The sequence below is a fragment of the Melospiza georgiana genome, chromosome 5, assembly GCF_028018845.1.
Source record: "Melospiza georgiana isolate bMelGeo1 chromosome 5, bMelGeo1.pri, whole genome shotgun sequence".
Classification (NCBI taxonomy): domain Eukaryota; kingdom Metazoa; phylum Chordata; class Aves; order Passeriformes; family Passerellidae; genus Melospiza; species Melospiza georgiana.
Window position 1 is genome coordinate 51,237,625 of NC_080434.1, and position 20,803 is coordinate 51,258,427.

General features: G+C 39.9%; 1 protein-coding gene across 1 annotated transcript; it reads right to left on the bottom strand.

Moving 5' to 3' along the window:
* Positions 1-1,474: 1,474 nt before the first annotated feature.
* RHOH (ras homolog family member H) lies at positions 1,475-15,494 on the bottom strand. The gene is made up of 2 exons (XM_058024778.1): positions 15,438-15,494; positions 1,475-2,607 (listed from the first exon to the last, which is right to left on the bottom strand). The coding sequence occupies exon 2, from the start codon at positions 2,386-2,388 to the stop codon at positions 1,813-1,815; it is 576 nt and encodes a 191-aa protein (XP_057880761.1). The 5' UTR covers positions 2,389-2,607; positions 15,438-15,494; the 3' UTR covers positions 1,475-1,812.
* Positions 15,495-20,803: the final 5,309 nt, after the last annotated feature.

Sequence of the window (20,803 nt, forward strand, 5' to 3'; positions counted from 1 at the left end):
TAGTGTTTCAGTAACAAATCAACACTTGAGAAGAGAAGTAGGAAAGAGAAGAATTTAGGGAAGATGGGTGGTCACAGAAGTCGGTGTCTTCTGTGCTCAGATGCAGAAGTTTGTAAAGATTTAAGGCTGATATAAAAACCTCAGATAAGACCAGGATATTTTTATGGTCAGAAGCCTCCCTCACAATCAGGTTGATGAGTGGTAAATATTCAACAGTCCAGAAGCTGGTGGGACAATCACAACTCTGGGTGTTCTGTGTCCCACTGGTAATCAAGGTGCCCACTGGGTAAACACTCGCTCACCTACATCACAGGTGAGATAATCCTACCTTTTATGGCACCATGCTATAACCTCCTCAAAGGTTAGTTCCTAGCTAGCTGAAGGACAGGAAAAGGGACAAGGAAAATCTTGCTGCAGTAAGAAATTCTCTTGGGATGAGACAGGTCTGCAAGACCTGAGAGGGGGTGCAGGACCGAGGGGACAGATAACATGAGAAGGAGGGGACCACCACAATTCACAAGGAATGTACAGCATTGTGGCTTGAGCCCACTTCATCTTCTAGCAGAGTTCTCTTACACACCTGAAGTTTCCATTTCCTTAGCCTGCCTTTCTGTGTAGGAGGGTAACTTGGCCCCACTACGTCCATCAGGATTTGGCTCCTAGACTCAACAGGTTCCCCAGGATGTGAAGCCTGGTTCAGTCTTACTTGGATACAACCTAGGCAATTATACTTAGCATCCAAACTCAAAAAATTGTCATTTAGCCATTCTAAAGTCAACCTTGCTTTGTACTCAATCTTTTACTAATGTTGGTGACTGGTTCCAGTAAAACTACTGCTTTGTTTTATATTTTTAGTACAAAGTGTACTAAAAATATATGCGAATTTAAGTGCTCATGAAAAAATATCTTCCATCTCTGGAGACTGAAATCTTTTGTCTCCAGAATTACAGCAGGGACAACAGAGGTGATGACAGCACAGATTCATCCCTGCCAGCCCAGCCATATGTCTAAGCCAACCCTGTCTGCAAGCCCTGAGGTTGTAAGACAGTGAAGTCTAGGAAGAATCAGATTAGTTTCCCACCTTTGACCACATTGTTGAGGAACAATATTAAGGTAACAAATCTCACAAAACTGCAGGAGACAGCTGTCAAATGTCACTAAGTTTTGATTATTCCTATGCTGGACATACTGATGACCGTTATGCAATGACTCAAGCAAGTCTAAGGCTTGCCTGCAGGCCATTTATTACATGGATAGGACAGTTCATTTCTGTGGTTAGCGAAAGGGAAAACCACCAAAATATTAAAACAAACTTTTGTAATTTTCAACAATATATCCGAGAGTCCTCTAAATAAAATACACATTGGTCAGGTTTTATATACTACATTCTTAAGTAAAAAAAAAATCCACAAGGACAGAGGTAGGGGCTGATCCAGGCACAATTTTGTCATTAAATAAATGCAGATACAGACAAACCAACAACTGAGGAACATTGACAGAAACAAAACCAAAATAACAGATAACAGTACTGCTGTTATCTGCAGATCTGCAGGCTAGGCCTGCAGCAGTTCAGGCTTGCGAAGTCCAAACACAGGCCTGTGAATAAGGGTATGCACCTTTCATTTTTCAAGATAGCACACGTGTTTTGGAGGGAAGAGGCTCAGATAAAGAGCACACCTGTTTCATAAATAGGCACCTGCACTGCGGTCCTTCCAGGAGCCCTCCTTTGATTCACCTCCCATTCCCTCTGCTGCAGCGTCTTTGTGAGGAAACAGAAAGAACAAACGTGAGCAAAACCACTGCTGACAGTCCTCAAAAGATCTTGCACTCATTAATGGAGAAGAGCTTCCGCCTGTTCTGCCTTTTGGCTTGGTTGACCGCTGTCCTCACAGCATACTCAAACACCTGCTGCACTCCCCTGTTGCTGAGGGCAGAGCACTCCAAGTAGCCCTTGGCTCGCACATCCTGGGCGAGCCGCTTTCCGTCCATAGGGCTGATGCAGGAGGAGCTGTAGGGACCCACGTCCCGCTGGTCAGTCTGAGTGGCCACCACCAAAACGGGGATGCGGGGCAAATGGCTGCGGATCTCGCTGATCCATTTGTTCCTCAGGTTCAGAAAGGAATTGTGGTTTGCCACCGAGTAGCACATTAATACCACATCTGCCTGTTGGTAGGAGAGGGGGCGAATGCCTTTAAAGGCATCACTGCCTGATGTGTCCCAAAGACCTAGGCTGATCTGTACGCCATCCATGAAGACATCTACTCCAGTATTTTCATATACAGTGGGTCTGTAGTCATCTGGAAAAGTCTCAGAAGTGAAACGTACCAGGAGAGATGTTTTCCCAACGGCAGAGTCTCCCACCAGAACACACTTGACTGAATCCAGCATTTTATCAACGTCCAAGGCCAAGAGTGCAGTCTCTGTGCAGCAGGAGCGGGATGGAGAGATGCAGTGGTCTTAGAAGCCTTCTATATAATTTCCATTTAGTGAGAAACCATCCAAATCTCTTTACTTCTTATGACTCGATTCTGCCACTTGAGACTAAAATTTCATTTTCTCCCACATGACTCTGTTGGTTTTAAATCTTCAATGAGTCAAATGACGTTTCTGGAAAGTAAAAATAAAATGTAACATTTATAACCCACAGAGAACAAATCATTCCTCATCGAGATGAAGATGCCTGGACACATCTTTGGACAGGCATGGCAAGTATCCCTCACTGAGGATGATGAACTTTTCTATTTCCTCCCAGCCAGCTGTGTGTGCAACAGCCATTCACATAAATAACCTTCTTGCTGCTCCACAGGGGCTAACAGTCTTAGCACTATTACCATTTTCCACTGACACAAGCTATTTTTTCCTTCCAATTGTCTAGAGACTAATAAAGTTAATTTAACTTTTATATAACTGCTACTAATACACTGTGAGACATTCCCTGTCTCTGACTTTTACCAAGACAGAATCCTGAATCCCTAAATGATCAGTTCAGATTCCCTTGAAAATGTAGTCATGCTCTCTAGAGGTAGTCAGGAGAAAAAAAAAAAAAGCTCTTTGCTAACCAATTTTACTATTTAAACAATCCCATATGAAACAGTAACACAGAACCATTTGTGACAATGAGGCAGCAAAGACTTCAGGAGTGAATCTCAATTCACGTGAACCTGAACAATTTTTAAAAGCAAAGAAAGATTCACAGCAAAAGAAAAAACCAAAAACAGGGTAAATTTTTTCTTACAAATTGCTTTCAACAATCAAGAAACACAAGCAAAAGAAAGCCCCACTACCAATGCTTGCCCCAGTAAAAATTTCATTTGAAGGGAATTTAACTGTCCTGGCATTTACTCCCTTGTAAAACTGAACTAAGAGTACTCTTCAGAGTGTGTAATTGCTTTTGAGCTCCTGCCAGCATTCAGTCAAATTTTCCTATTTTGAAAGCATTTGTTTCTTCCTCACTAACTGTGTGCAAGATTCACTGCTCACACAGGGTGACACGCAAGATGCTCTGAAAATCACTAACAGCAAAACTGAAGACAAATTAGTTCTGATGAACAAGAGTAATTAAAAAGAAAGTATCACTGCATAATTTCAAAATGTCATGTGTTTTTTACATAAATAATATATTTCTGTTTCCTTCATATATGTAGAGACACATCCCAGCTGAAGGCTATTTGCACAGATATAAATGATGGCCACAAAGGGCATATACTGTATTTTACTGTAATGCTCTCCACTTTCAGTACCCTAACACACCGCCCCTCTCCCTTTATTTCTAGAACACTCCAAGCTTTGGCTTACTCCACAAAGGGGGAAACACAAAGGGAAAGTGCTAAATGAGCTTAAAGAGAACATTTTACAGGTACGGACAACTGCTACTGCCCTGCTTTCATTTTGTGCAGAGGCCATGCCCTACCTCCTGTGGTGCTGCGGGCACACCTGCAGCATCTCCCCCAGCTCACGGCCCGGCTGCCGGCAGATGTGTGCCCGCAGCTCGCTGCTTTATAGAGGCTGTGCGCGCTCGGTTACCGTATCTGCGGGAGCCATTGCAACACTCGGCGCTTCCTGGCCTGCCGGCGACACCGCGGCTCAGATGCCGCTCGCTTCCAGGAACTGGGATGGAGGCTGAGGCTGCTTCACGGCATTCCTGGCTGCCGGGAAACAGGCTGCACTGAGAATTTAAGTTTTAGTGGCAGCAGATGAAAATTTGCTTGTAAAGATTCATTAGATCTAACTCCACACTCTTGCCTTCTCTGTTCTCCAAACAAGCTCTCAAGGGAACTAAACGAGACCTTTACAAAACACATCTATGAAAAATTCAAAAAGCATATGTAGGATAAACATTCAAATTGCTTGTATGAATAATAATCTCTCTTTCAGAGTATTCTATTTCAAAATTGGGTCACCAGTATTGTTTGAAAACACCTCACTTTCACCACAAGATAGTAATGTCCTATTCAGACAAAGATGCATACCCTCAGGAGAAAGTTTCCATGTACCAAGTATCCTTTCCAGAACAAACATTTCTTTGGTGCGAGGAGTCCTCAGTGCCTTCAGATGCATTATTTTGCGCATTGGAATGTGGGGGAAATAAGGATGTCCAAAGCATGACTTTTGCAATTTCATAAATGCCAAAACAGAGAAAGACAGATAAAAGGATTGTTCTGGCACTCAACTTGTGGATTACCAGGTCAAATTATGCTGATTATTTTGAAAATATAAAAATTATTAAAGATTGAAAGAGATATTAAGGACTAGTGAATATGGCTAGTTGACAGACAATACAAGATGCTGAAATATCCCACTGTGACAGTGCAGAATTGTTTTCAAAGCAAATGATATTGTTCTACATTTCATCCAGTAAATAATAAAAAACCCTGGTATATAACAAGGTCCATATTGTGATCCTGTGGACAAATTGCCTTCAATGGCCCTGGTCTTGCATTTGTTAACAACAATTCATGTGCTTCCATATATAATTGGGACTACATATGTGCATATTGAAGCATTATCTGTAATTAGGCACCTAGTTGATCCTTGTTGCAGCCTCAGGGTAAGAGCAGCATTACTATATTAAAATAATTACACAAGTTCACCTCACTGTATGGAAAATGATTGATTAAGCATCAACAAAAAGCAGTGTCCTTTAAAGAGCAGTACTGCAAAGTGTCCTTTAAAGACAGTACTGGACACTTCTGTGCCTCAGTATACAACCAGTTTTATAAATATTTGCAAAAGTTTTTGTCCCTTTCTCTCATATTCTGTGTTGGTCCGACAGCACAGTGTGCTACAACCATTACAAGATTGCAGAAAAACTGATCACAAATTAGAGATGGAGTCTAAGCTGTGGAGGTTTTTTTTTCATCCAACAATTTGATTTTCAAAAATTTACAGACTTTGTTAAGATCATTTTGTATATGGAATTCAATATATAAACCTCTATCTTCTTTTATGCTTTTTTGGTTTATGCTTTCACTCATAACAACAGAAGATATTATTTGAATAGTAAGGTAAGACCTGTTATAAAATCACTAGGTATAAGAATGCATGTCTTATTCTTGTGTGGTCATGCTGAGTAGTGATCTTCAGTAAACTTCAGGTTTTGTTCCCTCTGTCTTTGGAATACAGGCACTCGTGCGTGGTTACAGAGATCTCGGACTTCACTGGTGGTGTGAGCACAAGAAGCCCTACAACAGTTGCCCTTGGGCAGTGTCTGAGCTGCACCTCAGCAATCTCACGCAGGTAAAACACCTCACACTTGCTCATGGCTGAATACCATATGGAGAAGGTGAGTGGGGTTGCAATGGGACAGGATGAAAAGCAGAGCACAGCAGCACCGGAGCTCTTTGCAGGTAGAGAATTCAAGTGAATATACATCCCATGAAAAACTAATCTGGTATTTGTTGAAAGAGCTCTAGCAACAAAGAAAAAAAGGACTACTACATCAAAAGGGGTAAGTTTATCAGCTGGACCAAATGGGATTTTCATTTATGAGAAGAATATCTGGTATCTACTATAAGATCATTGTGAGTATGACTTGCCATGGCTAAACATCTCCAGGGGATGGACAGCATCTTATGATAGGGGAAAATAAAAAGTCAGGAACTCCAGTTTCAAAACCTCTCTTAGATCCTGATAGTGCACACTCAGGTAGGCTGGAATTTCAATGGAATTAGCTCATACATAAACAAACCATGCAAGCAAACAACCAGCTTTTTGGATCAGTCATAAAGTGCTTCGGAGAGTTAAAGCAGTTAACATGCTAACTATTATTGCCATTATCCACTCCCTACCTCAGTTACATCTCAGAAGAGGTCCTGTTTATGTCAGGATAACAGCAGATTAAGTTTTTCAGTTTGAGCACTGTCTATGCTAGTTCTTGAAGAGATTTGACATGGCAAGGAAATTAAAATATTTAGACTAATAGAAGAGGTTGAAACCACCGGAGAGATTTCCATCAGCTGTGCAATACTTGAATGTACATACTGTCTTTGCCTACCTACTCTACTCTTTTAAATCCCACCTCACACAGAGGTGGGGTATGTAAAACAGTGCCTACAGTTCTTCTCCAATGTGCTGACTGTAACCACTGCTCCTTGCAATTGCACCACAGATATGTAAGAACTCTCCTCACATCCCTTAGCTAAATGCTCTCAAGGAGAGGAAAGAGGCACAAAGACTACCCTCACTGACCAGAAGAGTGTCCAGCTTTACATCTTCACCTCCGTGGGCACTCCAGGGCATGGACAGGGCCTGAGAAAACTCCTGCAAGCAGAAGGAGGAGGAGGAAGGCTGGCAGGAATCAACACAGGGCAGAGATGCTGCTGCCTGGTTAGTGACAGCACCCAGAAGATGCAGCCCCTTGTGACACAGAAACTGTGGCTGTTGTGACTCCAGTTTGGACACTCTGCTAGATCACCAGGTTGTCAAGGTCACACTGCCTGCTTTTCTGCTCTGTGGATGAGGTGTACTTGCTCCATTCAGATACAATCCTCCAGATTGCTTCTACAGCACAGGTCTTCTGAAAACTAATCCATCAGCTGCAGTCTGTCTGGAGACTGCAAGTAAACAAATCCTTGCTGCACTGTCATGCATTCACAGCTGATTCTCTGACATCTGCATTAGCTGCCTCCCGTTTTCTTAACTCCTTTCAAGACAATTTTGATCTCTAGCCCTGTCTTGCCAATCAGCCTCCATCTACCTCAGAGAGTGTCAGCATGTAAGTCCATAGTGGCATTCAGAGGTGGCACGGCGGGCTCACAGCCTGTACCTTTGCAAGGTGCTGCATCTTTTCCCCAAACTACTCCACCAAAAAATCTCCATTGAACTCATTCACTTCCTAAGGTGGCTACCACAGGGGTCATCACTATTCTTTGGCCCAAGAGAAAGGTGGCAGGTCACTCACTAGCAGAATAATTCAGCTGTTATTTGCAATACTGACAGATTAACTGCCAGATTATCTTTCAAGGTGCTTTTATATTTTATATTTTAAAGAATTGAAAGGATAGTTAGAAGCTTGGGTGAGAGCTTTTATACAGATATTTTATCCTTAAGTACAATAATTTCTTCAATGCCTTTCTAAAGTTAGAAAAGCAAGCAACATGCAATGACACCATATTTTCAAAGCCAGGATGTCCTGTCATCTCAAAAACAATCTCCTTCCAGAATTAAAAAAAAATGTGGACTTAAAAGCTTGGAAATTTTTCTTTCACTCCCTTGTTCACAAAAGTGAAATCTGTTCCTGTTTTCAAATTTCAGTATTTTATTTGTTAAAAAAAAAAACAACTGAATTTTGGGTTTAATTTCTAATTTATGAAATTTCGAGAACTAGAGAACCACTTTTTTAGAAACCTTTGCAAAAAATCACTTCTGGATCAAGTCAACACCTGAAAATACCTCTGTTTCTTTCTCTGGCAGTTTTAACCACTGCAAATGAAGAGAAAGATTTATGATCAAATATTCAGTAATCTTGTCAACTTTATTATTAGCAAGGGAACTCAAGTTATCAGATTTAAAGCAAATTCCCTCATATGGAGAATGTGAAATCTTGATATAAAACAACAACGAACACAGACCGGTGTTATTTACAAGATTAAATGAGACATGAAGTCCTAGTAAAGGGATGAAAGTTTTTGTGTAACAAAATACATGTATTGAAACGCATGCTTACACATTGCACATACATATAAAACCACTTAATGAGCTATCTTATATTTCATAAAATTTAATTTAATTTCTTTAGTAATAGTACCTATAATAATACATAAGCAATAGATAATAACATATTTAAAGATCTATTCAATTCACTATAGTTGCTGAGAAAAAGAATTTAACTCTCATTCTAATTATAGAATTAGACAAAGGAAATATTTCTTTTATCTTTAAGAACCCTCTTTCTGTGGCTAATCACACCTTGATTCAGCAATTTACAAATTACACAGGAACACAGACTATTAGAACCACTCCAAAAATTAACAAAAAGCCTGTAAGACTCATGTATTCATCTGAGATCCTAAATCTCTGAATAGAACCCAATGAGATCTGACAATGCTAAGTACCCACTTAAAGATTCAAGCCATTAGTTTGAAGTAATTTTTCTCCATGTTTATGGCATGGTAAATGACAAACTATGTGGCATTCATGGTATTATGGGTCATTTTCAAAAGGGATCCATTTTCAGTATAGATGTTCTCTACAAGCTGAAATTGGGGTCAATCAAGTGTAGGAAAATAATCCCTTCAGAGAGGACCAGCTCATAATCCATTCTCAGTCTGATCCAATACCCTCAAAGTCACCAGAAATGGAGCGGCATGTCACGCCTCAAGTTAGGTCAGCCTAGCCTTCTCCTTCTGCAGGATACTTGATATATATCACCTCTCTTTCCTACCCTCCTCTGTGTTAATTTTTCTCCTCTGTGCTTAAACAGAGAAGAAATTTTTGAGTTTCACTACAGATGCAGCTGTACATGGAGCAGCTGGTGAGCAAATGTCACACACGTGTACGTTCGAGCACAGAAGTTCATCAGCCATCTGTCTGTCTGCTGTCCCTCACAGTCTCTGTTTCTGTACACACACACACATATAAATATATAAATATATTTTAAAAATTAGATAGAAAGATAGATAGACAGATAGATAGATAGATAGATAGATAGATAGATAGATAGATAGATAGATAGATAGATAGATATAGATACATATATATATATTCACACTGACACAGAACCGCTCCTGGATCCAGATGGGGATACAGACACACTTGCAGATGAACATGGATAAAGTGCTACTTGCTAACCCGAGTGCTATCACATATTTCATAGATATGTGATTTTAAAGAATTAAGAAAGGATACTTAGAAGCTTGGATAAGAGCTTTTGTGAATACTTTTTCTACCTAAATGACTTACAGGTCAAAAGCAAATTTTCAGCAGCTCTAAATGCATTGTAGCCAAACTGAAGCCTTGATAATATAAAACACATTATATTTAAGTAATTGACCTTAATTAGACTACTGTGTGTGTAGAATTATTGACATGTAGAAATGTTTGGGCCTCAAACCACTTCAAATTTTTTATGCCACATCCTCTTTCAACACAGTTAAATTTCTTGAAGTTTGAGACAAATAAAAAAAGCATATTTTTGATTTGTCAACATAATTTGATAACATATTTTTGTAGGATTTTTAAAATAGATTTAACTCTTAAAAATTTCCCCAAATTTTTATGGCTGTTGAAGTACTCTTTCATTTAAAACCTTCAACAATTATTATGTTTTCTTTCCAGTGAGCCTGACCCTACCCCTATTTCTGCTTGTTCTTTATTTTTACCATCTGCAGACACAGGTATCCATTTCTCTTTCATATACAACTAACATTTCTTACTTTTAAATAATCATTCATAATTTCTCAGAGAATGATGGATTATTTGAAAGACTGGACGCATAGAAGTGTATACGCACATATATAGATACACAAAAATATTGAAAATAAATCTATGCATATTTAAAATCTAAGTATTTCAGTGATGAACAAATACAGTCATGTACAAAAAATCAAATCTATATGTGCATGGATATGTGCATGTCCCTATACATATATATATGGACACTTTGATATTAATTCATGGCAAAAGACATTGCTACTGATTGCTGTAGGAAACGTGTTGTGGGCAAGATAACTTAACATCATTTAAAAAGCTATATACATATTTTGCATCAAATGGATGCATTATTGAAATGGTCATGGTCCACATAGAGGTACATATGTATTTGTATGCACATTTACCTCCATGCACAATCTCCATGAGCAGAGATGGGGATTTGCAATAATCTAGGTATCTAATTGATAGAATTTTACATATAAATTTACATAGTCACCCATTGTAAACTGTTATATTTCTGCTGTGTATACAGCCATTACATTTATTAGACACACCTTTACAATATGTTGTTAAGGAGATGCATGGATTTATATTAAATCCTGCAGATGTGTGACATGGTAAATTCTTGAAACAAACTGGCATCTCCATATTCACACTTGCATTTGCAGTCAAAAGGGCTTCCCCTCTTTCAAGCCAGTGCCAAGTGCAGTGGAGAAGGCTGACTTCTGTGTGTTTTGGCTCTAACCTGTGGTATGACCGCGCTCCTCTCCCTCGTTTGCACTCTACTTGATCTTCTTGACTGGCTCCCTTAAATGCTACAAAGTAATCAACAGTAACACTATAGCTACAAGCTAATACATGAATGCTACAAGTGATATAACATGCTCCTCAATGTTAAAACATCCTTAAAAATTGCCCTACCATGTCTCCATTTTCCTCAATGGATCCCTTGCAAGATCTCCAACTTTACTTTCAGAAGTTTCTTCAAGTTGAACTTTGCTCTGATTTTATAAAATATCTATCATAAAATAAGGAGATTCTCAAGCCTAGATCTTCTCCCCCTAATATCAGCGAGAGAAGAAGGAGGTTCTCCACGTTCATTAAGTTATGTATTTGCACAAGTTTGATTTCAGTGGGAGGCAAAGACGGAGAAGGAAAATGTTAGAACAGATTTAGCCAGTGTTCCATGGAAGATTATTTTTGTATATTTTGTGAGAAGAATAAAGTGTTAGATGTACAGGTGTTTTGAGTAGTAATAATGTTGAACAAACAATACACAATAATGACCTCTTGCTAAAACATAATGATTTGTTTTTAATTCAGGAAGAATTCATATTTACTGCATGTCACCATTCCTTTTGCTGTGATGAACATCAAACTTCGGAGCAAAGCTAGCAAAAGAAGCAACAATAATTTGGTTTGGTATTTATTTTATAAAACAGAAACTCCCTGATAATTTTAGCTTTTTCCCCTTAGGATTGCTAGCAACAAAAACCTTTTTCTTGTCTCTGTATACATCAGAGTGTTTAAAATCATAGTCCAGATTTCACATAGCGGGGAAACTGCCATCTTTAATATCGCTCTTAAATTTTGTGTGTGCACACATGTACATAAAAATGTTAAAAATTTGAAGACATTGCTTTGAAATAATTTCAAATACTTTTCAAGTATAAAACATACAATTATCATAAATTGTCCTGCATTTGTTGGTTTATGATTTTTATATTTTTGATATTTTCAATACATTTTTAAAAAGGAGTTGTCTTCCACAATCTATGCCATGACTTAGTATTCACGCACTATATCCAGCACATAGATAAAATAAGAAATAATACATATCCATTATACAAGCAGGACCTTTTTTTTTTTCTTACCATGCAGCCTCTCTAGAATTCCTTAATTGAAGCAGATAAAATTAGATTTAAAAATGGGCATGCCTTCATCAAACTGCCTACCTTCCATGCATAGTTATGATTAAAGCCCAATTTCAAAGGAACAAGCTTTCTTCTCTTTTTTAAATTTTTTTTCTGGAATTAGCACAAGTTATACCTGCTCAGATTTTATATTGATTTATATCTTACACCAACCATATGCCAGAGCAGAATATATATTTTATTGCCTGTTTTCCTTTACTTTCCTCTGATTCCATTACAATCTTGTTATCTTCCCACCTTTATATAAAACATATGATACTGCAGACAGCAGCAGGTCATATGGAATAGGTTAAGAAGAGAAAAGACTCTACAACCAAATATAATACATAAATCCTTCTCACTCATTCTTCAGCATAAATCCTTCTCACTCATTCACTCATTCTGAGTATTTTGAGAAGCCATTTCATATATTTATAGCTGCCATCCACTTGGCTTTCAGTTGGTTTAAAGATCATGCAAATCCCCATGCTACGGTAAATCTTACTGCAGAGTTCTTCAGTGGGAACCATAGAAAGTTTTCCTTGATTTTCTTGATTTTTACATATTTTGAATGAAAATGATCACACATATGAAATGAGAGATATTTTAGGAGAGAGATGTTTGAACATTATGAGAACATTTCCCATGCTTTATTTTTGAATCCTGATGGACTTGATTCAAACTCTGAGATACTTTATCCAACAGCTTTTCATCCAGAATTAAACCTCCACTGAAAGAGATGGGAATTTTAAAACTGACATTTAAATCGATGGAAAACAAAGAAATTACCTGAAGACGTTTTACGACAGCTGTTTCATAATATATTTTTATAGTGAGAAAAACAAAAGCTCACAGATGATCTAATTATCTATCTAATTATCTATCTAATTATCTAATTATATAGATAATTAATAGATAGGTTAATTAATAGATATTTGGGTACATCAGTAGCTCAATAACTTCAAAGTCCAAAGTCTTTACTGATTTTTAAGCACAGTCTTTTGATGTAAATAAAAGAGGCAAGCTGAAGACTGTGTGTCCACTGGCATGCCTATCAATGAAAGGAAAGAAAATTTTCTTGCACGTTTGAAATATTTAATATTCTTTCAATAACCATGGCACAGGAAACAACTAAAAGAGACCGCCAGCTACACAGGGGTCTTAGTCTCATGCTTTTATATTAGGAGAGACAGTTATACCTATATTTTGACATAAATCAGTCTAACTTTCAAAAGCAACACACTGTCACTCATGAGGAGAAGTGGTATCACCAGATGGTACAACAACCTCAAGCTGGCAAGTGTCAGTTACGGGTACTCACGCTTGTGTGTGAGAAGCAGCATCATGCACAGTATGTAACCACAGCCCACTGTGCCAGCTTCTGCCAGGAGAGGTGTTTGCTCCCTTTCCAGCACATGCTGGGTCTTTCCTACATGACAGGTCACTATGGCTCCCCGTAGAGAAATCCCCAAGCCACAGCAGAATCCTCGTGTGGTTTCCAGCAGGTTCATATGCTTTGTCAGGTAAAGAGAAGCATGCCAAGTTCAGCCCCACCCTCATCCCTTAGCAATTTACACTTCTCCTTGGCTTCTGTAACCAAAGAGCAAATGTAATAGCTCGTGCAAAAGCAACACAGCGCTGACACAGCAGCAGGAACGGTGCTGGGGGGAGGGATAAAGGGTCTGTGATAAACACAGGGCACGGGCACAAGCCAGGCTGGGCACAAGCCACTCGCACACCCGCTCTGCAGGACGTGCATGTGTGCACAAAGTGCTCAGACCATGCTGCCCCTTCCTCCAGCCACCCTCTCAGCAGTGACGCACTGGGACTGCTGGGACTATCGCTCCCTGCTACTTTGCTCATTTAGACCTGATACACCAAGGTTTGTAGCCATGACTTCCAGTACTCACACTCTGCATTACAGAGGTTTTGCAGGCTCCAAAACCTCCCCTTCCACTGTACACTGATCCATCTGGTGGATTGGAACGGTTCTCCAGTTCTTCACTGACATAAAAATTGAAGGACAACTAAATCCTGCTAAGCAAATAGGAAACTCTACTTGGTTTTGTGGAGAAGAGCTAATGGTAGACTACAGCCCTCAAATTTTGTTGTTACATTGCTTTGTTGTGTTTGTGGGATCCTGCCCAGCATCTTAAGGCTATAATGCCTTAATAGTGGGCTTGAGACAGCTGCAGCCAACTTCCTTTCTTAATTGTTGTGCTGGGGTTATCTCAAAATATTTTTCAGCTGTAAGTTGTGTCATAGCATGGAAACATTTGAAAACTGTAGATTTAATAAAACCACACACCACTAGCCAAAAATATGAGAACTTAATTTGGGAATGATGTAGAGCTGTGTGGTTTGATGTCTCAAATGTTACACCAAGACTTTGAAAAAGGCAAATTTTACAGTAACTTATTTTATCTCTTTTCAAACAATACTATAGAAAAATCTCCAATTTTTCATTTTATGGTCAATTCAATCAAATGAATCACTTGAATGGTGCATTCAGTGATATTTCCCTAAGAAATATTCCACTGTTTCTACTGAAAACTATAGAATCACAGCACCAAAATTTCACAAAGAAAATGGGGGCTTAAGAGGTAGTTTTCACAGAAAATCTTTTACATTAAAGTGCCTAACTCACCTGCTATTATACATCTAGAACTGCACAGTGAAAGCAAGAGGAGGAACAGCAGAATTTCATCTCCCTGGCCTGGTGTCCTCCTGGCTGGTTATCAGAAAGCGTCACCAAGAAAAGCTCCTCAGGAGCTTCCGCTGGTACAGAGCCATTGCTCTACAAAACAGGCCAGCCCATGACCGCCACCACGCTGGCTGCTCACTTCCTGTGCTCTGGGTGTGCTGCACATCACCCCCTCACTTCTCTCAGGATTTATATGGCTTGCCCCTTACTGTACAAGAAATTACTTCCTAACATCACTGGCACTAGCAGTTGTCACCAGCAATGTGACTTTAGCACCAGTCTCTCCATTTTGAGGTCTGATGCTCTTCTGCCAGGAGATTATTTCCCACTGCTTTGGCACAGTAAAATTACCTTAAAATGGGATTAAATTACAGTAATTTACAGCCATGTTGCTCTGCTGATGGCCTGTGAATCTTGCTATACATGAAAATCAAATCCATTTTTACATTTAATTCTTTACTCTGGAATTTAGTAAGTACAGATTACTTATAAAAACATCGATTCTCTATAACTACAAACCTACAGATTTTCCTGGCTTGCAGCACCCAATCTGGGGAATGTAAAACTTGGTATTATGCCTCACTAAGACCTATTCTCTAACTTCAGCAGGAAGCAAGTGCACATGTGGCTTTTTGACCCTGCAGTTACTGCCCAAATCTCAAACAGTATTCACGTGAAGTCTGTACCCACTTTCTCTGGTAGAACTGACTCCATTTGTATTACAGATCTTCAGACTATATCAGAAAAACTATATCAAATCCCATTCTAAAGTCAAGTAAGTATACACATATGGTTCTTCCTACTGGAAAACCACAAACACTGACATAAATGGTGGGGTTGAAAATGTGGAATATGAAGCAGCACAATCCCACCTTATTCCAACAGCAACAGACACCAAAATTTGCTGACAGATATGACTGTTAATAACTAAGTTATCTCATTTACCCTACCTTTTCCTTCTGCAAGTATTTTATTCAGGATAAATCCCACGTTAAAGCTGGCTTCTGCCAGATGCCACAGTTCAACTCCTGCCCATCCAAAGGTGGAAACACAGCTGAAATGAGAAGTTATAAAATCTTAAATCCACATTCAGATTTTTTGCAGGGACTTGTGTCAGAGAGATGGTTCCAGCCTCAATGTGCTTTATCCTCATTCACCTTTCAGATTAACTGCATCTCATTGGCAACGTGACAAGACCATTCCATCACACTAGAGCATCAGAAGATGCAGGGTCTGGGAGGAGAATCTGGAAATGGGTGTGCACAGATGTGCACACATGCATATACACACATACTGCTCTGTAAGGGGACTCCACACCCTAAACATGCCACAGCCGGATCAGAAAGCAGAGAAGAAGCCACGGGAGTGACCTGAACACAGAGTTACAGATGTGGCCATTTAGATGGAAATCCTCCATCTCAGAAGGTGGCACAGGCATTTGTTAAACCCAGCAGGGCCAGGCAGCTGCTGGAGCCAGAGCCAACCACAGATAAGCTGTCAAATGAAAAATACTTTGAATCTCACTCCACTCCTAAGAACGTGTTTCTCAAATTCTCACAATAAAATCTTCACCTAAATTTGTCTGGGAACATTTAAGATGAAACAGAACAGTTTCCTCAGAAGCATGATGTACTTCACAAATGGGGAAGAAGACCATAATTTGAAAAGTTGCAGATTTATACATAATTTGTATAATACATAGTCTATCACTCCTACATTCATAGTTCATACAACAGAAAGGAGCATCAGAATCAGATCCACCATCTTGAGAGTAACTCCCATTTTTTCTTTTTTCTTATATCAGTTAACATGGAAGAAATTTTTCACACCCCTTTTTCTACTTTATATAAGGCCTTTTTACGCTGAGGTGGAAAAAAACTCTAGAACAAATGAAAATACAGAAAATGCAAGATGTAGGCCAGTGTGTTATTGTATATCTCAGCACCAAGCGTTTAACAGATGGTATTTAGCAGAAAAGTAAAACTGATTATGTGAACCAATTTCACAAACTTATTAATAAAAGTAATTAACAAAAGTAAACCAAAATATATTTAATTTGATTCAGAATATCAATTCACATTAAGACTCTTAGGAAAAAAATATTGCAATGAACTCACCAGAGGCAGGAAGGTGAAAGAGGCTGTTGAAAATGAACGTTAAAGAAGTCAACTATCCTAGACGAGATAAGGGAAGAAAAAAAGAAGAGTGGTGTTCTGTGTTCCTGGCTTTTTCAGACAGACTTCTTTTTTAGCAAATTAGAACAATTATATAATTGAGAAGACAAAAAATCCAAAAGCTCTAAAGGTAACCAGAGACACCTGCGCTTACAGGCCAAAGTAGTCCTGGCAACTGGGTGTAGTTCATCTGGAGGCAGCAGTCACAGCAGAGCCAGATGCAGAGTGACGAGAAGGAGTGGAGAGGTTTAGCGTAAGTCAGCTTTCTGGGGAGAGCTTCACAGCTCTGCCTCTGTGGGTTTGTTGTGGGTTGCTATATCTTTCTGTCTTTGGTGACTACAGGAGCAGATGTAAAAACCTTGTAGATGGGGGAGGGAGGCAAACCCTCCAGGCTGCAGAAAGCTTTCTCTTTGTACTCTGCTGCTCCTGCAGCTGCCTCCTCCCTGCTACAGGGGCTAATGTCACAGCCCAGCCCAGCAGCTCAGTACGTGTGAGGAGAAAAGGAGCAGTTCAACAACTGCCCAGCATGGCTACGAGCTATTCACACACCAGTAGCAGAATGACATTCAGGATTTTTCTGCTAACTGGAATATGGCCCTCCCTGGAATATGGCCCTGCCTTTACAGAGGAGAGTGTGCACGTTTAACTAACTGACTTTGTGCAAAAACCCAAGGCACTTAGGGCTGATTCAACATTGGTGTGCATGGTTCTGTTGTAATTCAGTGAGGATGCCTCTGAAGTTCTGGTCAGGATTGATCAGTAGTATCATTTTACCAGCCTATATGTCCTCTCTTCTACCAGCAAAAGGAGGCTGAGCAGGTGAAGGCACCACAGACATTGAGACTCCCACCTTTCCCAGCACAGACAAACTGAGCTGGGCAGATCCGCATCACTTCCAGCTACTGCCACAACTACCACAACACTGAAAGCAAAACTGTGACGGTAGTTTCAGGATTTCAGGTGTCTATTGTCTACACTTTAGAATCCATCAGCACAAGAGGTTCTCCACTTTGTCTGATCAGGCAATAAGACTGCAGGGAGGGCACTCCTGTGCCATTCATTCTCCTGAAGCAGCCCAAGCACACTGGCACAGCAGGAGAGCTGCCCCTGAGCTGGAGGCGAAGGGCCCGGATGACCAGCGCAGTGGAACATCTGGTCCTCAGGCAGGGGCACAAGCACTGGCTTCCCAAGCAGCCTTGAAACCCAGAGGCACAGAAGTGGAAAGCAAGTCCTTTTCAGCAAGTATTTTGGGCTCAGTGAAATTATCTCTAACCATGCCTAACCATGAAACAGTAGCAACAGACTGCCTGATCAAGATCTAATGCCATGCATTTTATGTTCATTGCAGGATGGAAACTTTCTGAAGACAGCTAATGAATCGGTCCACATTAACATTATGACAGTACCATGCATTCCAAGATACAGTCATACTGCTTCCAAGAAAGATTAAAAACCAACAGAATAATTTACAAGATAAAGCAAAAAGGAAACAAAAAGACAATTTATGTGTAGATGAAAGGCAGTTTGTGCCAAAAAATAAAAAGAATATAGCCTATGTAAACATGCTTAGGCTGGAGAATCAATTTGTCTCTTTTCCCTACAAAATGAAATTAATTCAGTCGATTATCAACAGTGATGAAGTTAAGGAAGGCTCACAGAAGGCACTTTGGGAATCCTATCTTCTTAAAATCTTCAATCTTCCTTTTAGTTTGAGACAAGATTTTGAATAAGGGGCTTCAGCACTTCACCAGTTTATGTGAGAACTTGTGTTTCCTCATTTTCACATTAAACATCTACTCATCTGGTTTTTAACTAGGTTTGGGTTTCCCAACAGCAGCCTAAGCAATCAGGCAGTAAGTTTCCATTGCAACTGTGATAAAGCAAATCAGACACCCAAATATTCTGAAATGTTTCCATCAGAAATATTCAGAACTGTCAGAAGTAGAGAAATAAATACTATTTGCAAATTATACTGATATAAATGTCTTTGGTGATCATCACCAATTTTAGGTCTGCTACAGAGAGCAGATACTTAAAAACGCAACTACTCTTCTCTATTTCATGCTGAGATTAATCCAGATGTGAAGCCATCTGGCTAAGTAGTTTGCATTTTGGAAATAGTGCATCCATCTGTAAAATACTTCATAAACAACTTTTGAACTGAGTGAACTCAGCAAAAAACCAAAACTGTAGAGTAAGAGATGCGTTCTAACATGTCTTGATTTCCACCCATTTCCCTCCACTACATTTCCTGAATTATCTTGACCCAATAACTTCCCAAAAATAGTTGAATTTTATTTATTTGAGATCTTTCTCAGTAACACACATGCTTCATGCATTTGATCCATTATTTAACTTCTAAGAGACCTGGAACTCCAACAAAAGAGCCTCAGCTCCATGCACATGTAGGTAATTACAAAGTTAGATGTAAAATTGACACCTGACCTGTTCCTCTTGATCCTTGGTTGTTTGTTGGATTGGCTTTTGGGAGTTTTTTTCTTTCTTAACGCAGTTTTTTGGCTCCTTTCCACCTCCTCATGCTGTGCAATGAAGGGGAACATCTGGCTGTGAGAGAATAGTGAATACATTAAAAAATACATTGCTTCCCTTTTTCAAAAACTCATTATGAGTCATTATCTGTGACTTTCAGAAACAAACAACTTGTTGCAGAAAATATTTATGGGGATGGAGCAAAGGCTTGTAATTTATTTTTGCATTGAGAAGTAGGGTGACAGCAAAAATAAAGTCTCAAACCACAAATAACTAAGGGTTTATAAGAAATTATGTAAAATAACATTACCCAGGGTCTTAACATCGGTCAATCTACAAGAAAAGTCACATTTCTTCTTAATCCACTGCTTTTTGTCCCTCTTGGAGAAAAAAGGAAGGTGCTGGTATTAGGAAGGGGGTTGACATTAAGGAAGGATGCTGTTCCTGTCCCCCCTGCCTGATTTCCTTTTAATTCTGAGATTCACTCAGCTCAGATTTTGGTCTGCATCGGATAATGTGGTAAGTGCAATGCTCAGGAAGTAAACCATGACACTCTTTAACCCTACAAGCCTTTCTTCTGTCCCAGATGATCACTGCTCCAGACATATAAACAAAACACAAGAAGAAATACACCTATTTTGTAAAAAAAGAGCCTAATTCTTTTTTGGTATCATTTTCAAAGGGAGGCAGGAAAAATGTATGTGGTCAAGATGCCAGCTGTGTGTTGGGAAAACTGGGATGTGCCCATTTGTTTTCCTGAATTCCTGGGCAGTATAGGGGAAATCAGGTAGGTCACCCAGACACATTTCAGCCTGGAGGTGAAGTCATTCCCTTCCCAGGAACAGATACCTCAGCACAAGGGAGGCTTCCTCACGACATGGCAGAGAGCATTGCGGAGGGAGCCTCTGAAGCAGAGCAGGCACAGTGACTTCTGCATCACGCATTGCGAGAGCACTCAATCTGAAAGAGGAAATGAAAACGCAGTCTCACAAGCACTTCCTATGCGGATTTTGGTAAAAGTCTCACACGTTATTTACTACACCTTCATGAGCTTGGGCTTTGGCTCCTCAGGAACCTAACATTGTGGGTTGCATACCCCTCAGCTTTGGTAGTGAGGGGGCACAAACTGAAGCCTGATAAAGCAGAACCCAAAATCTAGCATAAGGCAGGCTCCTGACACATTGTGTGGGCAGAACCAGAGGCTTCAGAAGGTGAGTCAAAGCCCTCCAGAGAAGTCTAAATGAAGGAACATGCTTGAAATGCCACCCCCTCCCTGTGGACTCTCTTGACTCCTTCCTGAGGTCTAAAGTTCAACTTTCAATTCAGCTCCTGACCCCCTTCCCATGCCATTGCCTCTTCCTCTTCAGTGACAGGCTTGCCCTATGCTTCAGGGGCTACAGAGCAGCCTTCCAGCTACTCCTGCTCTGCAGGATTTGGCCCTGAGCTTCCCAGTTTCTGGGTGCAGTGCTGAGATGTGTACAAGGCACAAAGCAACTCAGACCTGGTCATGCCTGAGCAGCACAGACCTCTCAGGACCAAAACAGAAAACCCTGAGTTGTGCAAACAGAAAACCCTGAGTTGATCAAACTTGGGTTTGGCACTTGGGTGCGGTCATCTCCATTCATCCAGCCTCTTTTCAAGACTGATGCAGC

What these genes read in the sequence shown, in the direction of transcription:
- RHOH (XM_058024778.1), bottom strand. Translation starts at nt 2,388, where the DNA reads ATGCTGGATTCAGTCAAGTGTGTTCTGGTGGGAGACTCTGCCGTTGGG.